This window comes from Syngnathus acus, chromosome 21, assembly GCF_901709675.1.
Source record: "Syngnathus acus chromosome 21, fSynAcu1.2, whole genome shotgun sequence".
NCBI classification, from domain to species: domain Eukaryota; kingdom Metazoa; phylum Chordata; class Actinopteri; order Syngnathiformes; family Syngnathidae; genus Syngnathus; species Syngnathus acus.
Window position 1 is genome coordinate 298,977 of NC_051105.1, and position 24,044 is coordinate 323,020.

Consider the following 24,044-nt stretch of genomic DNA (forward strand, 5'->3'; position numbering starts at 1 on the left):
CAAATGAAAATATCCAGTACCCCTGACAAGTGAGGACACCCCTGAGTTTTGTGGGGATTTGATTTGATCCTGTGATGAAAAAACACTGTGGCCATGATGCCCCTTTGCTGCTATGTAAAGGAGTCAGTCTGCTGCCTTAGTATTAAAATAAGTCAACGCACAATGTCTGAACCACTGGCGACAAAAGGAACTGAAACTGTCCCAATTTGGCCCAGTTAGTCCATTTCCCTCCTCTGTGTCAGAACAGGAAAATGTGAGGGAGGGGTGTGCTCACTTTTGTGAGTTACTGTGCAGCTATATTATCAAGTGTCTGGCACTGTCATCACTCAATGTCTGCATTTGTCAGATCCCCCCGGCCCGCCCGCCTTCCCCAAGGTGGTGGATTCTACCAGGAGGTCCATTAGCCTGAGCTGGACCAAGCCAGCGTACGACGGAGGTTGCGAGATCATCGGCTATCTGGTGGAGTGCAAACTGGCCACTGCGGAAAACTGGACCAGATGCAATGTCCCCAAGAAGCTCCAGGCCACCAAGTTGTTGGTAACAGGCCTGATGGAAGGCACAGAGTACCAGTTCCGAGTATTTGCCGTTAACAAGATTGGCTTCAGCGAGCCCAGCGAAGTCCCCGGCAACCACACGGCCAAGGACATTCTGAGTATGTTCTCATTTTGCATTGTTTTACAGGCAACCCCGGTTTATTTTGGTGGATTTGTCATGTCACATCCCTTTGAGGAAATGAAACAAAGGCAGCCAACCGGCTCACTCAAGTCTCCAAATATTGCTGCACGTGCTGCAAACAGCTCTAAAATCAGACTTGCCTGAGTAACTGGAATCGTCGTATTAAAAAAAAAAAAAAAACATTGCTTGGAACCCTGTGCTTTATAGCGGGTGGCAGAAAAGGGTGAACCGCGACGCGATTTGCTAAAATTGTAACAATGACATCAAAACTAAACTACTGAACAAAATGCCATTTGCTGAAATTGTAACAATGAAATCAAAACTAAACTAGTGAACAAAATGCGCTTCCCGTAGTCCCTCCGGAAGCCGAGCTGGATGCCGACCTGCGGAAAATATTGGTTCTCCGCGCCGGTGTCACCATGAGGCTCTACGTCCCCCTGAGAGGGCGGCCGGCACCCAAAGTGACGTGGAGCAAGGTGGACGGAAATCTGAAGGAGAGAACCGGCGCCCTGATCAAGACGTCAGAGTGGGACACCCTGCTCTTAGTTGAAGACATCAACAGATACGACGCTGGCAAATACGTCCTGATGCTGGAGAACAGCAGTGGGTCCAAGAGCTACACCATCGTGGTCAAGGTCCTCGGTGAGATAGCCATCATCTTTGCGGCCGTGAGCGAGTCCCTTAAGGAAGCAGAGAACTAATCCTTTCATTTTCCCGCGCCTTTTGTGCGTCCTGGGACAGGGGTGACGTTGCGATTGCCATGCCTGCAGTAGTGGCCAATGCTTCTCTCTAACCCTAAGCCATTAGCCAGAGTAGTACCTTGTGGTTGAGTTCAATGAAGCTTGAGTATATTGCCTCTGTTTATTCCCTACCCTTCCACTGTAGATTCTCCTGGACCACCTCAAAACCTTACTGTGAAGGAGACCTCCCTCAACCACGCCTGTATCACCTGGGACGCCCCGTTGATCGATGGCGGCAGTCCCGTCAAGAACTATATCGTGGAGAAGCGCCTGGCCGAGAGGAAGGCCTGGACTTGTGTGTCAGCTGAGTGTCACAAGATCTCGTACAGGATTCCTAACCTGGAGGCGGGACAAGTCTACTGCTTCAGAGTTCTGGCCGAGAACGCTTACGGCATCGGAGAGGGCTGTGAGACTGCCGGCAGCGTGCGAGCTTCAGGTATGAGAGTACCCACCCCAATTCTTCTGTGTGTTGTGGATACAATGATTATCGACCGTTAAAATAAAATTCTAATCTTTGTATGCAATCTGCTGTTTCTTACTGCCATGAAAGTCATTCTTATTGTGATACAATTCTTGATGCCCCTCCAGAGGAACCTGGTCCAGTGATGGACTTGAATGCCAAGAAAACCAGCAAAGATTCCATCACTCTGGCCTGGAAAAAGCCCATCAGTGATGGCGGAAGCCACATCAGCGCCTATGTTGTGGACCAGAGCGAAGGCGAGAAGTGGAAGCAGATCTCTAAGGGCAAGAACACCTCACTGACGGTTGGGGAGCTCACAGAGGGCCAGGAATACTTGTTCAGAGTCAAGGCACTCAATGAGTCCGGAGAGGGGCCACCCTCTGAGATCGCGGCTGTTGCCAAGGACCAGTTTGGTAAGAACCCGCGGTTGCACCTGCTTTCAGGATGTGACACTAAAAGGCTCGATAACTGTTGCCTCTGTTTCCTCAACGTGCCAAATGCTACGCTGCTTTCCAGTGCTACCTGACTGCAACCTGAGCTGTCTGCACGACGGTTGCTACGTGGTGAAGGAAGGGACTACCGCCCGCATCAACATCCCCATCTGCGGCATGCCCTATCCCACTGCCACATGGAATAAGGGCGACGTAGCGCTCGGCGATATCGGCCGTATGTGTGTCGAGGCCTCCCAGGGTGTTACCACTCTCCTGATCAGAGACTGCCAGAGAGGAGACGCGGAAATCTACACCGTCAACGTCAGGAACAGCTTGGGCTCCAAGGACTGTAAGTTGCAGCTAAAGGTTGTGGGCAAACCGGGCATCTGCACCGGACCCATCAAGTTTGACGAGATCACAGCTGACGGCATCACACTGGAATGGGGGCCACCCAAAGATGACGGCGGTGCAGAGGTGTCCAACTACATTGTCGAGAAAAGGAGGACGACAGACAACAAGTGGGCCACGGTAGCGTCGGCTATACAAAAAACCACCATGCGAGTCATACGTCTCCACGACGGAGTGGAGTACATTTTCAGAGTGTTTGCTGAGAACAAATACGGAATTGGAGAGCACCTGAGGTCAGACACGGTCATCGCGCAGCATCCTTTCAGTGAGTATCCGAGACGGAAACGAAATCACCTTGTGTGGTTCATTTGGTGGGAGGGGGGAAAAAAAAATTTCTTCTGTTGCCATCCCCAGATGTCCCAGAGGCGCCTGCACCCCCAGAGATAATGAGCATCCGCCACGAGTCAGCCATCCTAACCTGGGCCGATCCCAGAGACACGGGCGGCTCCCCAATTACAGGTAACCGAGTGCCGTCGCGGTGTGAAGCTAAGACCTGCAACAAAACGCGGACTGTGATTGCGTGCAGGCTATCATGTGGAGTTTAAGGAGAGGAACAGTCTGATGTGGAAACGAGCCAGCAAGACTCCTCTCAGACTGAAGGAGTGCAGGGTCACGGGTCTGATCGAGGGACTGGAGTACGAATTCAGGGTGATGGCCATGAACGTGGCTGGTCTTGGGAAGGCCAGCAGACCTACTGAGGCTGTTGTTGCCCTGGATCCCATTGGTGAGTTTTTGAGCTCAGTCAATCAATCAAACTTGATTTATGTGGCACTTTGAACACATAAAATGCAGCTCCCACTTGGCATCTGGCAGAAAACGATGACAGTGATGTATTTGTCTTCTGTTAGATCCTCCTGGCAAGCCCGAGGTCATTAATGTCACCAGGTCATCAGTCACTCTTATTTGGACTCCTCCCAAATATGACGGCGGCTACAAACTGACTGGCTACATGGTCGAGAAGTTAGAGGCTGGCGGTAAGGCCTGGATGAAGGCGAACCACGTCAACATTCAAGGCTGCGCCTTCACAGTCACTGACCTGACAGAGGGAGCTCAGTATAAATTCCAAGTCAGGGCCAAGAACTCTGCCGGTGCTATTAGTCTTCCCTCAGAGACGACCGACCTGTTAACGTGCAAGGATGAGTTTGGTAAGTTGACTTTGACTGAAATTTGCCATTTGTTCGGAGCGTTCCAGCTTGCAATGTAACGTTTTGCATCACTTGATTTCTCAGAACCCCCGAGCATCACCATTGACCCAGACATGAAGGACGGCCTATCTGTCCGGGCAGGAGATACAATCGTGGTGTCCGCTTCCAAGATTCTCGGCAAACCTCCGCCCACCGCTGTCTGGTCAAAGGCCGGCCGTGAGCTCAAGAACTCCGACATTGTCAGCATCACCGGCACTCCGACCTCCTCCGCTGTGGCCATCAAGTACGCCAGCAGGAAGAACACCGGAGAGTACACCATCACTGCCAGTAACCCGTTCGGCATCAGAGAAGAACACGTCAAAGTGAAGGTTCTGGATGTTCCTGGACCTCCGGGCCCCATTGAGGCCAGTAACATCTCTGCTGAAAAGTGCACCCTGACCTGGCTTCCACCAGAGGAGGACGGAGGCTGCTCTATTAAGTCTTACACCCTTGAGAAGCGAGAGACCAGTCGCTTGCAGTGGACCAAGCTGGCTGAAAACGTCATGGACTGCAGATGTGTCACCAGCAAACTGATCAAAGGCAACGAGTACATCTTCAGGGTGTCTGCTGTCAACCAATATGGCACTGGAGACGCAAGCCTGTCCGGTCCAGTCAAAATGGTCGACAGTTATGGTAAGTTGAGTCCGTGTTCTACAGTGTTCTGCTCATCATAACTCATTTACTCTTTTGGGCATGTCAGATTTTCATGACAAACAATGGCAACCGTCTTTGCACCCGTAGGTCCACCAGGTCCACCATCTAGCCCAGAAATTGATAATGTCACCAGGAACTCTGTCACCATTTCATGGAAGAGACCATTGCAGGATGGGGGCAGTGACATCAGGGGCTACCTTGTCGAAAGGAAAGAGAAACGAGGCATGAGGTGGGTCAGGGCTTCCAAAAGAACGGTCCCAGACCTGCGCTTCAAGGTGCAAGGCCTAAGCGAAGGGGTCGAGTACGAATTCAGAGTGACTGCCGAGAACAAGGCTGGCTTCGGAGAACCCAGTGAGCCTTCGCGCCCGGCCATGACCAAGGACATCGTGTGTACGTAGTTCAAGAGCAATAATCACATTTAGTTTAAGCCGCATAATGATGATGTTTTCTTCAACAAGTTCTTTTCCCTCGTCATCAGATCCACCAGGCCCTCCTTCCAATCCAAGGATTGCAGACACCACGAAAACGTCTGCCACGTTCACCTGGGGCCGACCCCACTACGACGGCGGACTGCCAGTGGATGGATACATTGTGGAGTATAAAAAGGAAGGGCATGATGACTGGGAGACAGAGACAGAGTACCAGCTGAAGGCTACTGTCTATGTTATCGGAAAACTGCAGAAGGGAGGCAGATACCAGTTCAGAGTCAGAGCTGTGAACTCAGAGGGGGTTGGCGAACCTGCAGAGGTTGAGAAAGTAACAGAACTTGTGGACCAGGAGTCTGTTCCAGACTTTGAGCTAGACGCCGAACTCCGCAAATCCCTGGTAGTCAGGGCCCGCACGTCGATACGTCTTTTTGTTCCCATCCGAGGCCGTCCTGTGCCAGAAGTCACCTGGACCAAAGATGACGTCAATCTGAAACTGCGTGCGCACATTGACACGACTGAGTCTTACACCCTGCTGGTCATCCCCGACTGCACTAGATACGATGCCGGAAAGTACAACCTCTGCCTGGAGAACGTGGCCGGAAAGAAGACTGGCTTCATAAATGTTCGGGTCTTGGACACACCGGGGCCCCCGGTGAATCTCAAACCGAGAGAGATTGCTAAAACGAGCATAACCCTTCAGTGGGAGATCCCCATCATTGACGGTGGCTCTAAGATCCACAACTACATCATTGAAAAGAGAGAGGCCACAAAGAAGGCCTACACTGTCCTAAGCACCGACTGGCAGAAGTGCTCCTTTAAATTCACTGACCTGGAGGAGGGCGCTTACTACTACTTCCGCATCTCTGCCGAGAATGACCTTGGCGTTGGCGAGCCCGCTGAAACTGCCGACCCAATCAGGGCCTCTCAGGCCCCTACGCCGCCAGAAAACCTGTACATCACTGATGTTACGGCGGACAGCGCCAGCTTGGCGTGGACCAAGCCTCTTCACGATGGTGGTAGCTTGATCACAGGCTATGTCATTGAGGCCCAGAGGAAGGACACTGAGCATTGGCTCCACGTTGCTGCCATCAAGGCTCTGGACTACACTGTGACCAATCTGATCGAGGGGGAAGAATATACGTTCCGCATAATGGCGGTCAACGCTTCGGGTAGAAGCGATCCACGCGAGAGCAGACCAGCGATTATTAAGGAGCAAACATCGGCTCCGTCATTTGATCTACGTGGTGTCTACCAGAAGACTGTCATTGCCAAGGCTGGCGACCGGGTTAAGGTAGAGATTCCGGTGCTTGGAAAACCCAAACCTGTTGTGTCTTGGAAGAAAGGAGACACTGCTCTCAGAGAGACGCAAAGAATCAACACAGAAACCACAGCAACGTCAACCATCCTCAACATTGGCGAGATCAAGAGGACTGATGGAGGCCAGTATTTGATGACAGGAAAGAACATGCTGGGCACAGTGACTGAAACAATCACAGTATTAGTCCACGATATTCCGGGTCCACCCACCGGTCCCATAAAGATGGACGAAGTCTCGTCCGATTATATCCTTATGTCCTGGGAGGCCCCTGAGAATGACGGAGGTGTTCCCATCAACAATTACATTGTTGAAATGCGGGAGACCACCGGTACTTCCTGGGTGGAGTTAGCAGCCACTGTCATACGCACCACATTTAAGGCAGCCCGGCTCATCACCGGAACTGGATATCAGTTCCGTGTTAAGGCCCAAAATCGATACGGCATTGGACCAGCCATTGTCTCTGAGCCGGTGGTGGCGACCTATCCGTTTGATGTCCCAGGCCAGCCAGGGCCACCTGCAGTCACATCCCACAATAAGGATGCAATGACTCTGAGTTGGAACGAGCCAGCTTCGGATGGGGGCAGCGCCATTCTGGGCTACCATGTGGAACGAAAAGAGCGGAACAGCATTCTGTGGCAGCCAATCAGCAAATCTCTCGTGGTGGGGAACATCTTCAAATCAACTGGCCTGGTTGATGGAATTGAATATCAACACCGTGTTATTGCTGAAAACCTGGCTGGTCTCAGCAAACCCAGCAAACCCTCTGACCCATTGCACGCTCTGGATCCGGTGGATCCGCCAGGCAGACCCTTGGCACTGAACATCACCAGACACGAGGTGACCGTTTCCTGGACCAAACCAGAGGCAGATGGAGGATTCCCCATTACTGGATACACCGTGGAGAGGAGAGAGCTGCCAAGCGGGCGCTGGCTCAAAGCCAACTTCAACAACATCCTCGAGACGGTCTACACAGTCAGCGGTCTGATTGAAGACGCAGTTTACGAATTTCGCGTGTTGGCTCGAAACTCAGCAGGAGCTGTGAGTGCACCTTCTCAACCCTCGGAAGCCATCACATGCAGGGATGATCTTGAGGAGCCCCGGCTCAATGTCGACTCCATTTACAGTAGCAATGTTGTTGTCATGGCCGGAGAGGTGTTTACACTGGAGGCCGACGTGACGGGTCGGCCCATCCCCTCACTCGTGTGGACCAAGGACGGGAAGGAACTCGAAGATACCGGAAAGTTGGAGATCAAGATGTCTGCTTTCCACACAAGTTTAATCAACAAAGACTCGTTGAGAAGAGATGGCGGTGCGTTCACCCTTACTGCCAGTAACCCTGGCGGCTACGCTAAATTCACTTTCAACGTCAAGGTCCTTGATAGACCGGGACCGCCCGATTCCTTAACGGTTACCGACATTGCCGCGGAGAAGTGTGTCCTCAACTGGCTGCATCCGACACATGACGGCGGTGCCAAGATTGAATACTTCATCATTCAGAAGCGTGAAACCAGCAGGTTGGCCTGGACAAACGTGGCCACAGATCTCCAAGCAAACAGGTTCAAGGTCACCAAGCTTCTGCAGGGCAATGAGTATGTCTTCAGAGTTATGGCTGTGAATAAGTATGGCATTGGAGAGCCGGTGGAGTCCCTGCCTGTCATATGTGCCAATCCCTACGTTCCCAGTGACCCGCCCGGGCAGCCGGAGGTCACGACCATCACCAAAGACTCAATGGTGGTCTGCTGGGAGCGCCCCGAGCATGACGGAGGGAGCAGAATTAACACTTACGTCATTGAGAGACGGGATAAGACTGGACTGCGCTGGGTGAAGTGCAACAAAAGGACTGTAACGGACCTTCGGTTCAAGGCCTCTGGCCTCACACCGGGCCACGAGTATGAGTTCAGAGTTTTTGCAGAGAACAATGCCGGACTGAGCAAGCCGAGTCCCTCGAGTCCGTTCTACAAAGCCATGGACACAATATTCCAACCAGGACCTCCGGGGAACCCGAGAGTTCTAGACACGACCAAGTCTTCCATCACTCTTGCATGGAATAAGCCCATCTATGATGGTGGTTCTGAAATCACTGGCTACATTGTGGAGACTTGCCTGCCAGAAGAGGATGAATGGACAATTCACACTCCTAAGAAGGGATGGACAGCTACCTCCTTCACCATCACTGGGCTGAAAGAGAACCAAGACTACAAGATCAACATCTGTGCCACCAACTGCGAGGGTGTGGGAGAGCCCGCTGCTGTCCCCGGAACTCCAAAAGCCGAGGACAGGTTACTACCTCCTGAAATCGAACTCGAAGCGGATCTCCGTAAGGTGGTCTGCATCCGAGCCTGTGGCACACTCAGACTCTTTGTGCCGATTAAAGGCAGGCCGGCACCTGACGTCAAATGGTCAAGAGAGCACGGGGAGTCCCTAGACAGAGCTATCGTTGAGGTCACGTCGTCATTCACCACTCTGCAAGTTGAAAATGTTGACAGGTTTGATGGTGGTAAATACATAGTCACTGTGGAAAATGCCTCGGGAAGTAAGAGTGCTTTTGTCAACGTCAGGGTGCTCGACACCCCCGGGGCACCTCAGAACCTTCTCATCAAGGAGGTTACCAAAGATTCGGTCTCGCTCATTTGGGATGCGCCTTTAATTGATGGCGGCTCCAGAGTCCGCAATTACATTGTTGAGAAACGCGAGTCAACCAGGAAGGCCTACTCCACTGTCAGTTCAAGCTGCCACAAATCCAGCTGGAAAGTTGGAGAACTGGAGGAAGGCAAGATGTACTTCTTCAGAGTTTTGGCTGAGAACGAATATGGCATCGGCCTCCCGGTGGAGACGTTTGACCCCATTAAGGTGTCGGAGAGACCCCTCCCTCCAGGAAAGGTGACTCTCCGCGAGGTTACCGGCACCAGCGTTACACTCACCTGGGAGAAGCCCGACCATGACGGTGGCAGCAGAATCACCGGATACATTGTTGAGATGCAGGCGAGTGATAGTGAAAAGTGGACCCAGGTTATGGCGGTCAAGACCAACGAGGCAGTTGTAACAGGTTTAACGCAGGGAGAGGAGTACATGTTCCGTATCTCAGCAACCAATGAAAAGGGAGTTAGTGATCCACGTTCTCTCAGCATGCCAGTGGTGGCCAAAGATCTGGTTATAGCGCCAACGTTCAAACTGGCTTTCAGCACCTTTAGTGTGCTAGCCGGAGAGGATCTGAAGATTGACGTGCCTTATGCCGCTTGTCCCAAAGCAACAGCGACGTGGTTCAAAGACGGCGTCGCCCTCAAGGAGACGACGAGAGTTCACGCTGAAAGCACCAACAAGAACCTTTTCCTGGTCATTAAGGAGGCCTGCAGAGATGATGTGGGCGTGTATTCCATCAAACTTAGTAACACAGCAGGAGAGGCAACTGCAGACATAAACGTGGTGGTGCTAGACAAGCCAGGCCCTCCAACTGGCCCAATCAAGCTGGACGAAGTCACTGCAGACAGTGTGATCTTGTCCTGGAATCCGCCAGAGTACGACGGTGGCTGTAGCATCAACAATTATGTCGTGGAGAAGAGAGACACGTCGACCACTAACTGGCAGATCGTATCGGCCACGGTAGCCAGAACCACTATAAAAGCTGTACGTCTGAAGACCGGATGTGAGTACCAATTCAGGATTGCCGCAGAGAACCGCTATGGCAAGTCCTCGGCGCTGCTATCTGAAAGCATAGTAGCTCAATATCCATTCGACGTACCCGCTTCACCACGTTCCGTGGTTGTCCAGTCAGCCACCAAGGAGAGCATGATGGTCGTATGGGATAAACCCAGCAGTGATGGTGGAAGTAAGATCCTGGGCTACCACCTGGAGCTCAAAGAGAAAAACAGTATTCTGTGGGTGAAGCAGAACAAACAGCTTATCCCAGAAACCCGATTCAAAGCGGTTGGCCTGGAAGAGGGTATTGAATACGAGTTCAGAGTTTATGCTGAGAACATTGTCGGCCTAAGCAAAGCAAGCGTCGTGAGTGATTTGCAGGTAGCCAGAGACCCTTGTGACAGACCAGGAAAGCCGGAGGCTGTTATCGTAACCAGAAACCAGGTGACCCTCCGATGGGCCAAACCCGAGTATGATGGTGGCATAAAAATCACTGGCTATGTGGTAGAGAAGAAGGAAGGAGCCGGACGCTGGATGAAGGCCAGTTTTGCCAACGTCATCGAGACTTCATTTGTTGTCACGGGTCTCACTGAAGATCAGATTTATGAGTTCCGCGTCATTGCAAAAAATGCAGCTGGTGTGAGCAGTCAACCGTCCGACTCCACCGGAGCCATCACTGCCAAGGATGAGGTGGATCCGCCCCAAATTGACTTAGATGCCAAATACTCCCAGGCTGTGGTCGTGAACGCCGGAGAGTCCTTCATGCTTGAGGCGGCTTTCTCCGGCAAACCCGTACCCACGGTACAATGGCTGAAGGAGGGTCAAGTCATGAGTGAAGCAGCACGCCTGGAAATCAAGAACACAGACTTTTTGACCTGCATTGTTGTCAAAGAAGCCATTCGTGTCGATGGGGGCCAGTACACGTTGCTGGTGAAGAATGTAGGTGGAGAGAAATCTGTGAACATTCATGTCAAAGTTCTGGACAGGCCAGGTCCGCCAGAGGGCCCTATTTCAATCTACGGTGTAACGAGTGAGAAATGCTCCATTTCCTGGAAACCACCTTTGCAAGATGGCGGTAGCGATGTCTCACATTACATTGTTGAAAGGAGAGAGACGAGCAGACTGGTTTGGACAGTAGTTGAACAGAAGGTTCAAACCCTCAACCTGAAGATCACCAAGCTTCTCCCCGGTAACGAGTACATCTTTAGAGTGATTGCAGTGAGCAAATATGGAGTCGGTGAGCCTCTGGAATCCGAGCCCATGATTGCCAAAAATCCATTTGTCCCGCCCGACCCACCAAGAGAGGTCGAGGTCTCCACGATTACCAAAGACTCCATGGTAGTGACCTGGGAACGGCCGAGTAACGACGGCGGCAGCGCCATCCAAGGTTATGTTGTGGAGAAACGTGACAAGGACGGCGTTAGATGGACCAGGTGCAATAAGCGTAACGTAAGCGAGCTCCGTTTCAGAGTTAGCGGTCTTCAAGAAAACCACAGCTATGAATTTAGAGTCTCTGCAGAGAATGCTGCCGGCATCGGAACGCCCAGTCCCACGACAACATATTACAAAGCCTTGGATCCTATCTTCAAACCAGGCCCGCCAAACAATCCCAAGGTGGTGGAAACGTCAAGATCCACCGTTTCCTTGACCTGGGGTAAACCCATCTATGACGGTGGCTGTGAGATTCAGGCCTACATTGTAGAAGCATGCAACAGCGCATCAGACGAGTGGTTCATATGCACTCCTTCCTCTGGAATCGCAGAAACGTACTTTACGGTGACAAAGCTCCTGGAGAAGCACGAGTATCAGTTCAGAGTGTGCGCCATCAACAAAATGGGTGTCGGCGAGCAAGCTGATTTCCCGGGGAAAATCGTTCTGGAAGAAAAGCTCGAAGCTCCAGACCTGGACCTCGATGCCGATATGAGAAAGATGATCAACATCAGAGCCGCAAGCACACTTAGGCTCTTTGTTCCCGTGAGAGGTCGTCCCGCCCCTGAGGTCAAATGGGGCAAGGCTGATGGGGAGATTAAGGAGACAGCCCAAATTGATAACACAGACAGCTACGCATCGCTTGTTATTGAGAACGTGGACCGATTTGACAGTGGCAAATACACGCTTACTGCAGAGAACGCCAGTGGAATAAAGTGCGCCTTCATCAGCGTCAGAGTCCTGGACTCCCCGAGCCCTCCAAATAACCTTTTCGTCAAGGAGATCACCAAGAACTCCGTCACCCTGACGTGGGAGCCTCCGCTCATCGACGGCGGCTCAAAGATTAAGCAATACATCGTGGAGAAGCGGGAGAGCACTCGTAAGGTTTACTCCCCAGTCACCGTCTGCAATAAGATGATATGGAAAGTAGAATCTCTGCCAGAGGGTGGAATATTCTTCTTTAGAGTGATGGCTGAGAACGAGTACGGCATCGGTCTGCCTGCCAAAACCATTGAGCCGATCAAGGTATCTGAGAAGCCGCAGCCCCCCGGTAAAGTCAGCGTTGTTGACGTCACGCACAGTTGCGTCACCTTGACGTGGGAGAAGCCCTTACATGATGGCGGCAGCCGGATAAGCCACTACGAAGTTGAACTGGCTCCAATGGACACTGACTCCTGGTCCGTCTGTGCCAGTGGGAAGGCAACCGAGGCCCGAGTGAGTAACTTGCTCAAGGGAGAAGAGTATCAGTTCCGAGTGGTGGCTGTCAACGACAAGGGCAGGAGCGACCCCAGGCAACTGGCTCAGCCGGTCGTCGCAAAGGACCTTGTGATCGAGCCTGCCGTTCGTCCTAAAGCCAGTAGCTACAGTGTTCAAGTGGGACACGACCTCAAGATGGAAGTGCCAATTGCGGGACATCCAAAGCCGACCATCTCTTGGTCCAAGGATGGAGCCGTCCTCAAGCAGACCACCAGGGTAAACGTCACAGATTCAGCGCATCAGACCACACTCACGATAAAGGATGCCACGAGAGAGGACGAAGGCATGTACACCATCACCGTTGCCAACGATCTGGGATCCAAGGAAGCCACTGTCGAAGTTATCACTTTAGACAAGCCCGGACCGCCGACGGGACCTGTCAAATTGGATGATGTCAGTGCAGAGAGTATCACCCTTACATGGGAACCTCCCACTTATACAGGCGGCTGCCAAATATCAAACTATGTTGTCGAAAAACGAGACACAACCACCACCAACTGGGTAGTGGTTTCTGCCACCGTGGCCAGATTGACACTCAAAGTGGGCAATCTGAAGACCGGCGCGGAGTATCAATTCCGAATCTATGCTGAGAACAGATATGGCAAGAGTTATGCCATTGATTCGGACCCGGTCGTGGCGCAGTATCCATTCCAAGAGCCCGGGCCACCGGGCACGCCGTTTGTGTCTTCATACACTAAAGACCACATGGTCGTGGAGTGGCACAAATCTCCATCTGATGGCGGCAGCACTATCTTGGGCTATCATCTTGAAAGGAAAGAGAAGAACAGCATACTTTGGACCAAGATTAACAAGACTCTCGTCCAAGACTGTAGGTTCAAATCCACTCCTCTGGAGGAAGGCATCGAGTATGAATACAGGGTCTACGCCGAGAACATTGTCGGCATTGGAAAGTGCAGTAAAGTCTCAGAGGTCTATGTGGCCCGCGATCCGTGTGATCCTCCTGGCTGTCCAGTAGCACTGATTGTGACCAGACACTCAGTGAAGCTCAGGTGGGCCGCCCCGCAGTACAATGGCGGAAGTCTAATTATTGGATATGTAGTGGAGAAACGGGATCTTCCTGAAGGCAAGTGGATGAAGGCCAGCTTTGCAAACGTCACGAGCCTTGAATTCACGGTCACCGGCTTGACAGAAAACAGCAAATATGACTTTAGGGTCATTGCAAGGAACGCGGCCGGTGCAGTCAGCAAGCCTTCCGAGAGCACCGGATCCATCACGGCAATAGACGAAGTTAACCCGCCCGGCTGTGAGACGGACGCCATGTACAATCAGACGCTCGTCGTCAATGCTGGGGACACATTCAGTTTGGAGGCCAAAGTGGACGGAAAGCCCGTTCCCACAGCTCAGTGGTTTAAGGGAGATGTTGAAGTGGAGAACTCGGCCCGAGCGGAGATTAAAAATGAAGACTTTAAGGCTCTTCTTGTTGTGAAGGATGCCATCAGAGTGGACGGCGGCCAATACACACTGCTACTGACCAACGTGGCCGGCAGCAAGACTGTCCCATTCAGCGTGAAAGTCCTCGACAGACCGGGTCCATCGGAGGGTCCTCTTACTGTCAGCAATGTCACAGAGGAGAAGTGCTCCCTGTCGTGGCTTCCGCCGAGGCATGACGGCGGCAGCGGCATTTCTCACTACGTCATTCAGAAGAGAGAGACCAGCCGCCTGGCGTGGACTGTGGTCTCCAGTGATTGCGTTGCCACCATGTTCAAGGTCACCAAACTCTTGAAGGGTAACGAATACATCTTCAGGGTCATGGCGGTCAACAAATATGGCGAGGGGGAGCCTCTAGAGTCAGCTCCAGTTATAATGAGGAATCCATTTGTCCCGCCTGGCACACCTCGAGAGATTGACATCACCAACATTACCAGGGACTCCATGACTGTCTGCTGGAACCGCCCCGAGACCAACGGAGGCAGTGAAATTGTTGGCTACATTGTGGAAAAGCGAGATCGGGCTGGCATAAGGTGGACCAAGTGTAACAAGCGCAGGGTAACGGACTTGCGTTTCCGAGTGACGGGACTGACCGAGGACCACGAATATGAATTCAGGGTGTCTGCCGAGAATGCAGCTGGCGTGAGTCAGCCGAGCCCTCCCACACCTTACCTGAAAGCCTGTGACCCCACTTTTGAGCCTGGCAGCCCCACCGACGTTCATGTGACAGACACCACAAAGGACTCCATAAGTCTGGCATGGCACAGGCCCATATATGATGGTGGCTGCGAGATTCAAGGTTACGTTGTTGAAGTCACCAAGGCTGATGAGGAGGAGTGGACTATTTGCACGCCACCTTCTGGAGTAAATGTCCCCAAGTTTACCATCACCAAGTTGACTGAGCATCAGGAATACAAAGTGCGCGTCTGTGCCATCAACAAGCTGGGCATTGGGGAGCCAAGCCAGGTCCTGGGCACACTTACGCCTGTGGATAAGATGAATGCCCCGGAGATGATTCTGGATGCAGAACTTCGAAAGGGCATTACCGTCCGTGCGGGAGCCCCCATGAGAATTGGCATTCCATTTAAGGGTCGTCCTACACCGGAGATTAGCTGGGCCAAGGAGGACGGTGAACTTCCCAGTAAAGTTCAACTTGAAATGGAAGATGACTACACGCAGCTCTCCATCGATATCTGTGACAGATATGATGCCGGGAAATATGTCCTCAATCTGCAAAACAGCGCAGGCACCAAATCTGCATTTGTATCTGTCAAAGTTCTGGACACCCCAGGAGCGCCCATGAACCTGATCGTCAAAGATGTCAAACGCGAGAGCGTCACCCTGAGTTGGGAGCCCCCTCTTATTGACGGTGGTGCAAGAATAAAGAATTATCTGGTCGAAAAGCGTGAGTCCAACAGGAAGGTTTATGCCAACGTAGACAACAAGTGCACAAAGACCAGCTATCGAGTCACCGGGCTCACAGAGGGAATCATTTACTACTTCCGGGTCCTTGCCGAAAATGAGTTTGGTGTCGGACTACCCGTTGAGACAACAGACTCGGTTAAGACCGCTGAGCCTCCTCTGTCAGTCGGTAAAGTCAATTTAACCGAAGTCACTAAAACAACTGCCTCGCTGTCATGGGAGAAACCAGTCCACGACGGAGGAAGCAGGATTATCGGTTACTACATCGAAATGCAAACTATGGACTCTGAGGAATGGGTGGAGGCCACCACCACCAAGACCTGCGAAGGCACGGTCACAGGCCTCACTGCCGGACACGAGTATCTTTTCAGAGTATCTGCCTTTAATGACAAAGGTAAGAGTGACCCTAGGGCTCTCGCTGCACCGGTCATAGCCATGGATTTGACCATGTTGCCCGGATTCAGCATGACATTCAACACGTATAGTTTGCAAAATGGTGAAGATTTGAAGATTGAGATTCCAGTGACTGGGCGTCCAGTCCCGACAGTGGAGTGGAAGAAAGAAGGACAGGCTCTTAGAGAGACGACCAGGCTCAATGTATCTGGTACGCCTACATCGACAAAGCTGTGCATCAAGGATGCAAAGAGGGAGGATTCCGGCAAATACAGCGTCACAGCTACCAGCAATGTCGGAACTGCAACCGAGGAGATCACCGTTATCGTTCTCGATAAACCAGGTCCGCCCACCGGTCCTGTGAAGATTGACGAAGTGAGCTCCAATTACGTGACACTCTCCTGGGAACCACCGACGTATACTGGCGGCTGTCAAATTAACAACTACATTGTCGAGAAGAGAGACACCACCAGCACAGCTTGGCAGATTGTGTCTGCGACCATCGCCAGAACAACCATCAAGGTCAGCAACCTGAAGACTGGAGTGGAATATCAATTCAGAGTGTCTGCTGAGAACAGATATGGAAAGAGTTCCGCAATTGTCTCACCACAAGTCATGGCTCGGTATCCATTCAGTGTGCCTGACGCACCAGTCGCACCCATTGTGACCGCGGCGACCAAGGACAGCATGGTGGTAGAGTGGAAGCCGCCCCTAAACAATGGTGGCAGTCCCATTCTTGGTTACCGTCTGGAGAGGAAGGAGAAGAACAGCCTCCTGTGGACTCAGCTCAACAAGCTGCTTATCCCCGATGCACGGTTCAAGACCGGTGATCTGGAGGAGGGCATCGAGTATGAATTCAGGGTGTGTGCCGAAAACATTGCAGGACTAAGTCCCGTGAGCAAAGTCTCTGAAAGCACCGTCGCTCGGGACCCCTGTGACGCACCGGGTACTCCCGAGGCCATTGAAATAACACGAAACCACGTCACGCTTCGGTGGGCCGCTCCAGCGTACGACGGAGGCAGCGTGATTACCGGCTACGTGGTTGAAAGGAGGAAACACCCGGATACTCGCTGGATGAAGGCCAGCTTCACCAACATCCTTAACACCCAGTTCACGATCACTGGCCTGACTGAAGACTGCATTTATGAGTTCAGAGTTGTGGCCAAGAATGCAGCAGGCACATCCAGCCGTCCCTCTCCAAGCACAGGAGAAATAACTGCCAAAGATGAAATTGAGGCCCCCGAAGCAACCATGGATTCCAAATTCAAGGACCTAACGGTGGTTCGTGCTGGCGAAACGTTTGTCATTGACGCAGACTACACCGGCAAGCCTCTGCCTGAGGTCATCTGGTTAAAGGATGGGAAGGAGATTGACAAGACTACGCCAAGAATGGAGATCAAGACCACACTCACACGCACCGTCTTGACAGTGAAGGACTGCATCCGCACAGACGGGGGACACTTTGTTCTCAAACTCGTGAACGTGGGAGGAGTTAAAAACATGCCGGCTAACGTCAAGGTTCTAGATAGACCCGGCCCACCGGAGGGCCCGTTAAAGGTCAAAGGCGTTACTGCTGAAAAGTGTTATCTGCATTGGAACCATCCCTCGCAGGACGGCGGAGCTGGCATTTCACACTATATCATCGAAAAGAGAGAAACCAGCCGTTTGTCGTGGACTATGGTGGAGCCCAACATACAAGCCATCAGCTATAAAGTCACCAAACTGCTGCCTGGGAACGAGTACATCTTCCGAGTCACGGCTGTCAACAAATACGGTGTTGGAGAGCCACTCGAATCTGAGCCAGTTGTCGCACGCAATCCATTCACCACCCCGAGCGCACCGAGCATACCAGAGGCCGGTGCCATCACCAGAGACTCCATTGTGCTCACCTGGGAACGGCCAGAGAGCAACGGGGGAGCCGAGATTGAGGGATACATCCTTGAAAAACGTGACAAGGATGGCATCCGATGGAGCAAATGCAACAAGAAGAGGCTGACCGACCTGAGGTTCCGATGCACCGGTCTCACCGAGGGCCACTCTTACGAATTCAGGGTCTCTGCTGAAAATGCCGCTGGCGTGGGCACGCCCAGTGCACCGACTCAGTACATCAAGGCGTGCGATGCCATTTACCCACCAGGACCCCCAAACAACCCGAAGGTCGCCGACCATTCCAGCACAACGGTCTCCTTGACCTGGACGAGGCCTATATATGATGGCGGAGCACCCGTCAGCGGTTACATTGTTGAAATGAAGGAGGCCGAAGCGGATGAATGGGTCGTTTGCACCCCACACACTGGGGTGCAGGCTACCAGCTACACAGTGAAGAAATTGAGGGAGAACGCAGAGTACCGTTTCCGCATCTGCGCCGTTAACTGCGAGGGCGTGGGTGAACACGTAGACCTGCCTGGCAACGTCATCGCCGCTGAGAAACTGGAAGCTCCTGAAATTGAACTGGACTGCGATCTAAGAAAGATGGTCAACATCAGGGCCACAGCGTCCTTGCGTCTATTTGTCACAATCCGAGGGAAGCCTGAGCCCGAGGTCCGGTGGTCAAAGGCAGACGGCACTCTCAACGAGCGTGCTCAGATTGAGGTGACGAGCTCCTACACCATGTTAGTGATTGAGAACGTCGACCGATTTGATACCGGGAAATATGTACTGACGCTGGAGAACATGAGCGGTTCTAAATCGGCCTTCATCAACGTCCGAGTCCTGGACTCACCTAGCGCCCCCACGAACCTTGAGGTGAAAGACGTGAAAAGAAATTCAGTCTCTCTCTCCTGGGAGCCGCCTCTTATCGACGGAGGGGCAAAGATATCTCATTACGTTGTGGAGAAGAGAGAGCAGAAGAGAATGGCCTTCACCAGCGTGAGCACCAATTGTGTGAGGAACTCTTACATGATCTCTGACCTACAGGAGGGAGGCCGGTATTACTTCCGCGTGCTGGCTGTAAATGAACTCGGTGTGGGTCTGCCCGCCTCCACGGAACAAGTCAAAGTCTCTGAGGCTCCTTTGCCTCCTGGCAGAGTGCAGCTGATGGACGTCACTCGCCACACTGTCACTCTGTCCTGGGAGAAACCTGACCATGATGGTGGCAGCAAGATTACAGGCTACATTGTGGAGATGCAGCCCTACGGAGACGAAGTGTGGAGTTTGTGCAGTGAAGTTAAAGCACTCGAGGCCACCGTTGAAGGTCTCGCAACAGACGAGGAGTACTTCTTCAGGGTTTTGGCGGTGAACGACAAGGGCAGGAGTGACCCCAAACCTCTAGCTGAGCCCGTTTTGGTGCAGGACACCACCGTCAAGCCCACCATCAACCTGCTGTTCAACACGTACAGTGTCAAAGCTGGAGATGACCTGAAGATTGACGTTCCCTTCAAAGGCAGGCCGCAGCCTGAAGTGACCTGGAAGAAGGATGGTCAGGTGCTGAAGCAGACCACTCGAGTCAATGTTCTCACCTCGCAGAGCTCGTCGAAAATCGTCATCAAGGATGCCACCAGGGAAGACGTAGGAAAGTATGAGCTCACTCTTACTAATGCAGTGGGCACGACAACAGGTGAAATCTCTGTTATCATCCTGGACAAACCGGGCCCGCCCAGTAACATTAAGATGGATGAGGTGAGCGCTGACTTTGTATCTCTGTCTTGGGATGCTCCGACCTACCACGGCGGATGCCAAATTAATAATTACGTGGTGGAAAAGAGAGACACGACCACAACTGTATGGCAGATTGTGTCTGCGACCGTCGCCAGGACCTCGATCAAAGTGTGCCGTCTAACTCAGGGAACGGAATATCAGTTCCGCGTCGCAGCCGAGAATCGATACGGCAAGAGTCACGCTGTCGACTCTGCTCCCGTCGTTGCTCAGTATCCGTTCGAACCGCCGGGCTCTCCCGCCAACGTTCGTGTTTCCCATGCCAACAAGTCTGGCATGCTTGTTGTTTGGGACCGACCCATCAGGGATGGTGGAAGCCCCATCGTTGGTTATCACATTGAGTGCAAGGATCAAAGCAGCATCCTTTGGACCAAGGTGAACAGAGGTCTTGTGACCGAGAGTCAGTTTAAGATGAGTGGCATCGAAGAAGGCTTGCTCTACCAGTTTAGAGTCTATGCGGAGAACATTGCCGGCATCGGTCCAGGGTCCAAAGCCAGTGAGCCGGTGGCAGCAAGGAATCCTTGTGAACCTCCTCGCAATCTAAAAGTCACCAATATCACAAGGACCTCGGTCTCCCTCTTCTGGGACAAGCCAGAACATGATGGTGGAATCAAGATTACAGGCTACATCGTTGAACGCAAAGAGGTTCCGAATGGCCGCTGGCTGAAGTGTAACTTCACCAACCTGCAAGACACTTACTTTGATGTCACAGGCCTAACTGAAGACGTCCAGTATGACTTCCACGTTATCGCTAAGAATTCTGCCGAGGTGTTGAGCGTTCCTTCCGACAGTACTGGACCTATAAAAGTCAAAGATGATGTCGATCCACCCACAATCATCTTGGAAGAAAAGTTCAGACAGCTGCTTGTCATCAAAGCAGGAGAAATGATTCAAATTGATGCTGAAACCACCGGGCGACCGCTTCCTGTCGTGACGTGGTCTAAGGATGGAAAGGAGATTGAGGCCAAGGCCAGGTGTGAGATCGCCACCACCAACTTCGCAACTACCCTGCTGATAAGAGATGCTATCAGGAGAGACTCTGGCCAGTACGTTCTGACTCTGCACAATGTGGCAGGAACCCGGTCTGTGGCTATCAACTGCAAGGTTCTGGATAGGCCCGGACCTTCTTCGGGACCCTTGGCTGTGTCTGGCCTGACAGCAGAAAAATGTACTCTGACCTGGGGACCTCCTCGGGAGAACGGCGGCGCCGATATTATGCACTACATTGTCGAAAAACGGGAGACTAGCAGACTGGCGTGGACTCTTGTCCATGGTGACATGAAGGCCACCACCTGCAAAGTCACCAAGCTGCTTAAGGGAAATGAGTACATCTTCCGAGTTAGAGGAGTGAACAAATATGGGGATGGCGAAGCCCTTGAAAGTGAGCCAACAAAGGCCATGGATCCGTTCACAGTCCCCGCTGCTCCCACGAATGTTCAGGTCACCTCAGTTACCAGCGAGGCAATGACCATCTGCTGGGAAAGACCAGTCTCTGACGGTGGCAGCAGCATTGCTGGCTACGTCATCGAAAAGAGAGAGAAGACTGGCCTTCGCTGGTGCCGTGTTAACAAGAAACCCGTTTATGACCTCAGAGTCAAAGCATCACACCTTCGTGAGGGCGCTGAGTATGAATACAGAGTGTTTGCAGAGAATGCTGCCGGTCTTAGCGCTCCCAGCGTTGCCTGTCCGCTCACCAAGGCAGAAGATCCCCAGTTCTTGCCTTCCCCGCCAGCGAAGCCCAAGATCATTGACTCCACAAAGTCCACTGTCGCCCTGTCGTGGAATAAGCCACTGTTTGACGGCGGTGCCCCCGTGACGGGATACCAAGTGGAATATAGAAACACTTTGGATGATGAATGGACAGTCGGTGTCCAGAACACCAAGAATACAGAGTTCACAGTGGTAGGACTGACACCTGGTGCAGAGTACGTGTTTGTGGTGAAGTCCATGAACAAGATTGGAGTCAGCGACCCCAGTCCAGAGTCTGACAAGCAGCTGGCCAAGGAACGGGAAGAAGAGCCCATCTTTGACATCAGCAACGATATGAGGAAAACTCTTATCGTGAAGGATGGTAGCTCCTTCACCATGACAGTGCCCTTCAGAGGCAAACCCATCCCCAGTGTGACTTGGAGCAAGCCAGATGTCGACCTAAGGGTCCGTGCTGTCATTGACACCACAGAAACCTTCACCTCAATCACTTTGGAGAAAGCCACTCGCAACGATTCTGGAAAATACACAATCACCTTGTCCAATGTAGCTGGTACTGCCTCCTTGACTCTCAATGTCAGAGTCCTGGATTCTCCTGGACCTCCAGCATGTGTCATGGTCAAGGATGTGACCAAGAACTCTGCAATTGTGACATGGGATACTCCCGAGAATGAAGGAGGAGGACCGGTAAAGAACTACCTGGTGGATATCCGGGAGGCCAGTAGGAAGGGCTGGACTCAGCTGACTGACACGTGCCATAGGCTGACATACAAGGTGTCAGACCTGCAAGAGGGCGGCGTGTTCTACTTCAGAGTGACTGGCGAGAATGAGTATGGCGTCGGAGTACCTGCTGAGACCAAAGAAGGAACCAAGATCACGGGTATCGTACTTTTCATTAAGTCATGTTTCACAGAATGTGACGATACGAAATGAGCATAACACATTGTTGGTGTGGGTTTCCCCCCCCCCCTCCAGAAAAACCCAGCCCACCGGCAAAGCTTGCTGTTACTGATGTGACCAAGGAAAGCGTAACCCTGGCTTGGGTCAAACCCGAGCAGAGCGGAGGCAGCAGAATTACGGGATATTTAGTGGAAGCGTTGGAGAGAGGCCAGGAGAAGTGGGTCAAGTGCGGCGTAACCAAGTCCTTGCAATACACCGTGTCTGGTCTGAGGGAGAACGTCGAGTACTTCTTCAGAGTCCGAGCTGAGAACCACGCTGGATTCAGTGATGTCAAAGAAATGATCACCCCGGTGTTGGTCAGAGACCAATATGGTAAGTTATGGTGACATTTTTGATTGAATCAAGCATATTGTGTATTTGTATTTCACCAAAGCCAAGAGATTCTTCAGTTTCCTCAGACATCAAATTTAGTGTTGCAATTCTCTCTCCTCATTTCCCAAAGAATCTCCTGAGGTTGTGATGAAGGACTTCCCCCACAACACAGTGTATGTCAGAGCTGGCTCCACCCTCAAATGTGAGATTCCGTTGACAGGCAGGCCACTGCCCAAGGTGTCCCTCTCCAAGGACAATGTGATACTCAAGTCAACCATGAGGTTCAACTCCGAGGTCACTCCCGACAGCATTAGGATCACGCTCCGTGAGAGCGTCGCAGGAGACGCTGGGCGTTACGATATCCTCGCTTCCAACTCGAGTGGCACCACCAAGTCCTTTGTCAACGTTGTGGTTCTGGACAGGCCCAGTGTTCCGCTGGGGCCCGTGGAGCTGTTTGACATCACGGAGGACAGCGTGAGTCTGAAGTGGCTGCCGCCTGCTTATGAGGGTGGCAGCGCCATCACAAACTACATCGTCCAGAAGAGGGAGACAACCACGGCCAGCTGGACAGACGTCTCGTCTGCTGTGGCTCGCTGTACCATCAAGATCCAGAAGCTTACAACCGGCCTGGAGTACCAGTTCAGGATTAGAGCCGAGAACAGATATGGAGTCAGCGAGCACATTGACTCACCGGCTGTTTCCGTTTGCCTGCCTTACAGTATGTAGTCATCAAGGCTGTCGATTGTTTCATTTTGGCCCTTTGATGTCTGATCACGTGTGACCTTGACACCAGCCTCATAACTCGTTGTCTTCCCGCAGCCTTGCCTGAAGCACCGTCCACTCCGGAGATCACCGGTGTGACCAGGGAGACCATCACTGTAGCCTGGAAGGAGCCCAAGTCGGACGGAGGCAGTCAAGTCTTTGGCTACCATCTCCAGATGAAAGACAGGAACAGCATCCTGTGGCAAAGAGTCAACAGAATGGTGATCCGGGCCAGCCACTTTAAGGTCACAAGCATTCACGCCGGACTCATTTATGAGTTCAAGGTGGCGGCAGAGAACGCCGCTGGAATCAGTGAATTCAGCAAGGTTTCCGATGCAGTGCTGGCAATTGACGCCTGTGGTGAGTCACGGTGTCGGCAACCCGGCTCCTTTGGACTCTTTTTATACTTGCTGTTGTCTTATCAGTGCCATCTGTTCCCTGCAGAACCACCCACCGATTTACGCATTAGCGATATCACCAAAAACTCCATCAGCCTGGCCTGGCAGGTGCCCAACTTTGATGGAGGATCCCAGATCACAGGCTACTTGGTGGAGAAGAGAGAAGGAGTCAATGGCAGGTGGACCAAGGCAAACCTAACCAACATCAAAGATACACGCTACACTGTGACTGGCCTGACTAAAGATCAGACCTATGAGTTCAGAGTCATGGCCAAGAACGCCGTAGGCTCGGTGAGCAATCCTTCCATGACGGCTGGACCCGCCACATGCGTTGACACCTTTGGTACGTAAAAGCGCAGTCAAAATGT

At 52.3% G+C, this 24,044-nt stretch overlaps 1 protein-coding gene across 3 annotated transcripts in view; it reads left to right on the top strand.

Moving 5' to 3' along the window:
- ttn.2 (titin, tandem duplicate 2) overlaps positions 1 to 24,044 on the top strand; it is a 163,836-nt gene that overhangs the window by 114,142 nt on the left and 25,650 nt on the right. For all 3 annotated transcript variants that reach the window (XM_037239939.1, XM_037239941.1, XM_037239940.1), the window contains 15 exons: positions 347 to 652; positions 1,030 to 1,317; positions 1,561 to 1,851; positions 2,004 to 2,288; positions 2,392 to 2,979; positions 3,069 to 3,173; positions 3,241 to 3,438; positions 3,563 to 3,859; positions 3,944 to 4,531; positions 4,640 to 4,942; positions 5,031 to 22,124; positions 22,220 to 22,516; positions 22,647 to 23,234; positions 23,336 to 23,638; positions 23,723 to 24,019. In XM_037239939.1, the coding sequence (XP_037095834.1) occupies positions 347 to 652; positions 1,030 to 1,317; positions 1,561 to 1,851; positions 2,004 to 2,288; positions 2,392 to 2,979; positions 3,069 to 3,173; positions 3,241 to 3,438; positions 3,563 to 3,859; positions 3,944 to 4,531; positions 4,640 to 4,942; positions 5,031 to 22,124; positions 22,220 to 22,516; positions 22,647 to 23,234; positions 23,336 to 23,638; positions 23,723 to 24,019 (21,828 nt within the window). The remainder of the gene's footprint in view (positions 1 to 346; positions 653 to 1,029; positions 1,318 to 1,560; positions 1,852 to 2,003; positions 2,289 to 2,391; positions 2,980 to 3,068; positions 3,174 to 3,240; positions 3,439 to 3,562; positions 3,860 to 3,943; positions 4,532 to 4,639; positions 4,943 to 5,030; positions 22,125 to 22,219; positions 22,517 to 22,646; positions 23,235 to 23,335; positions 23,639 to 23,722; positions 24,020 to 24,044) is intronic.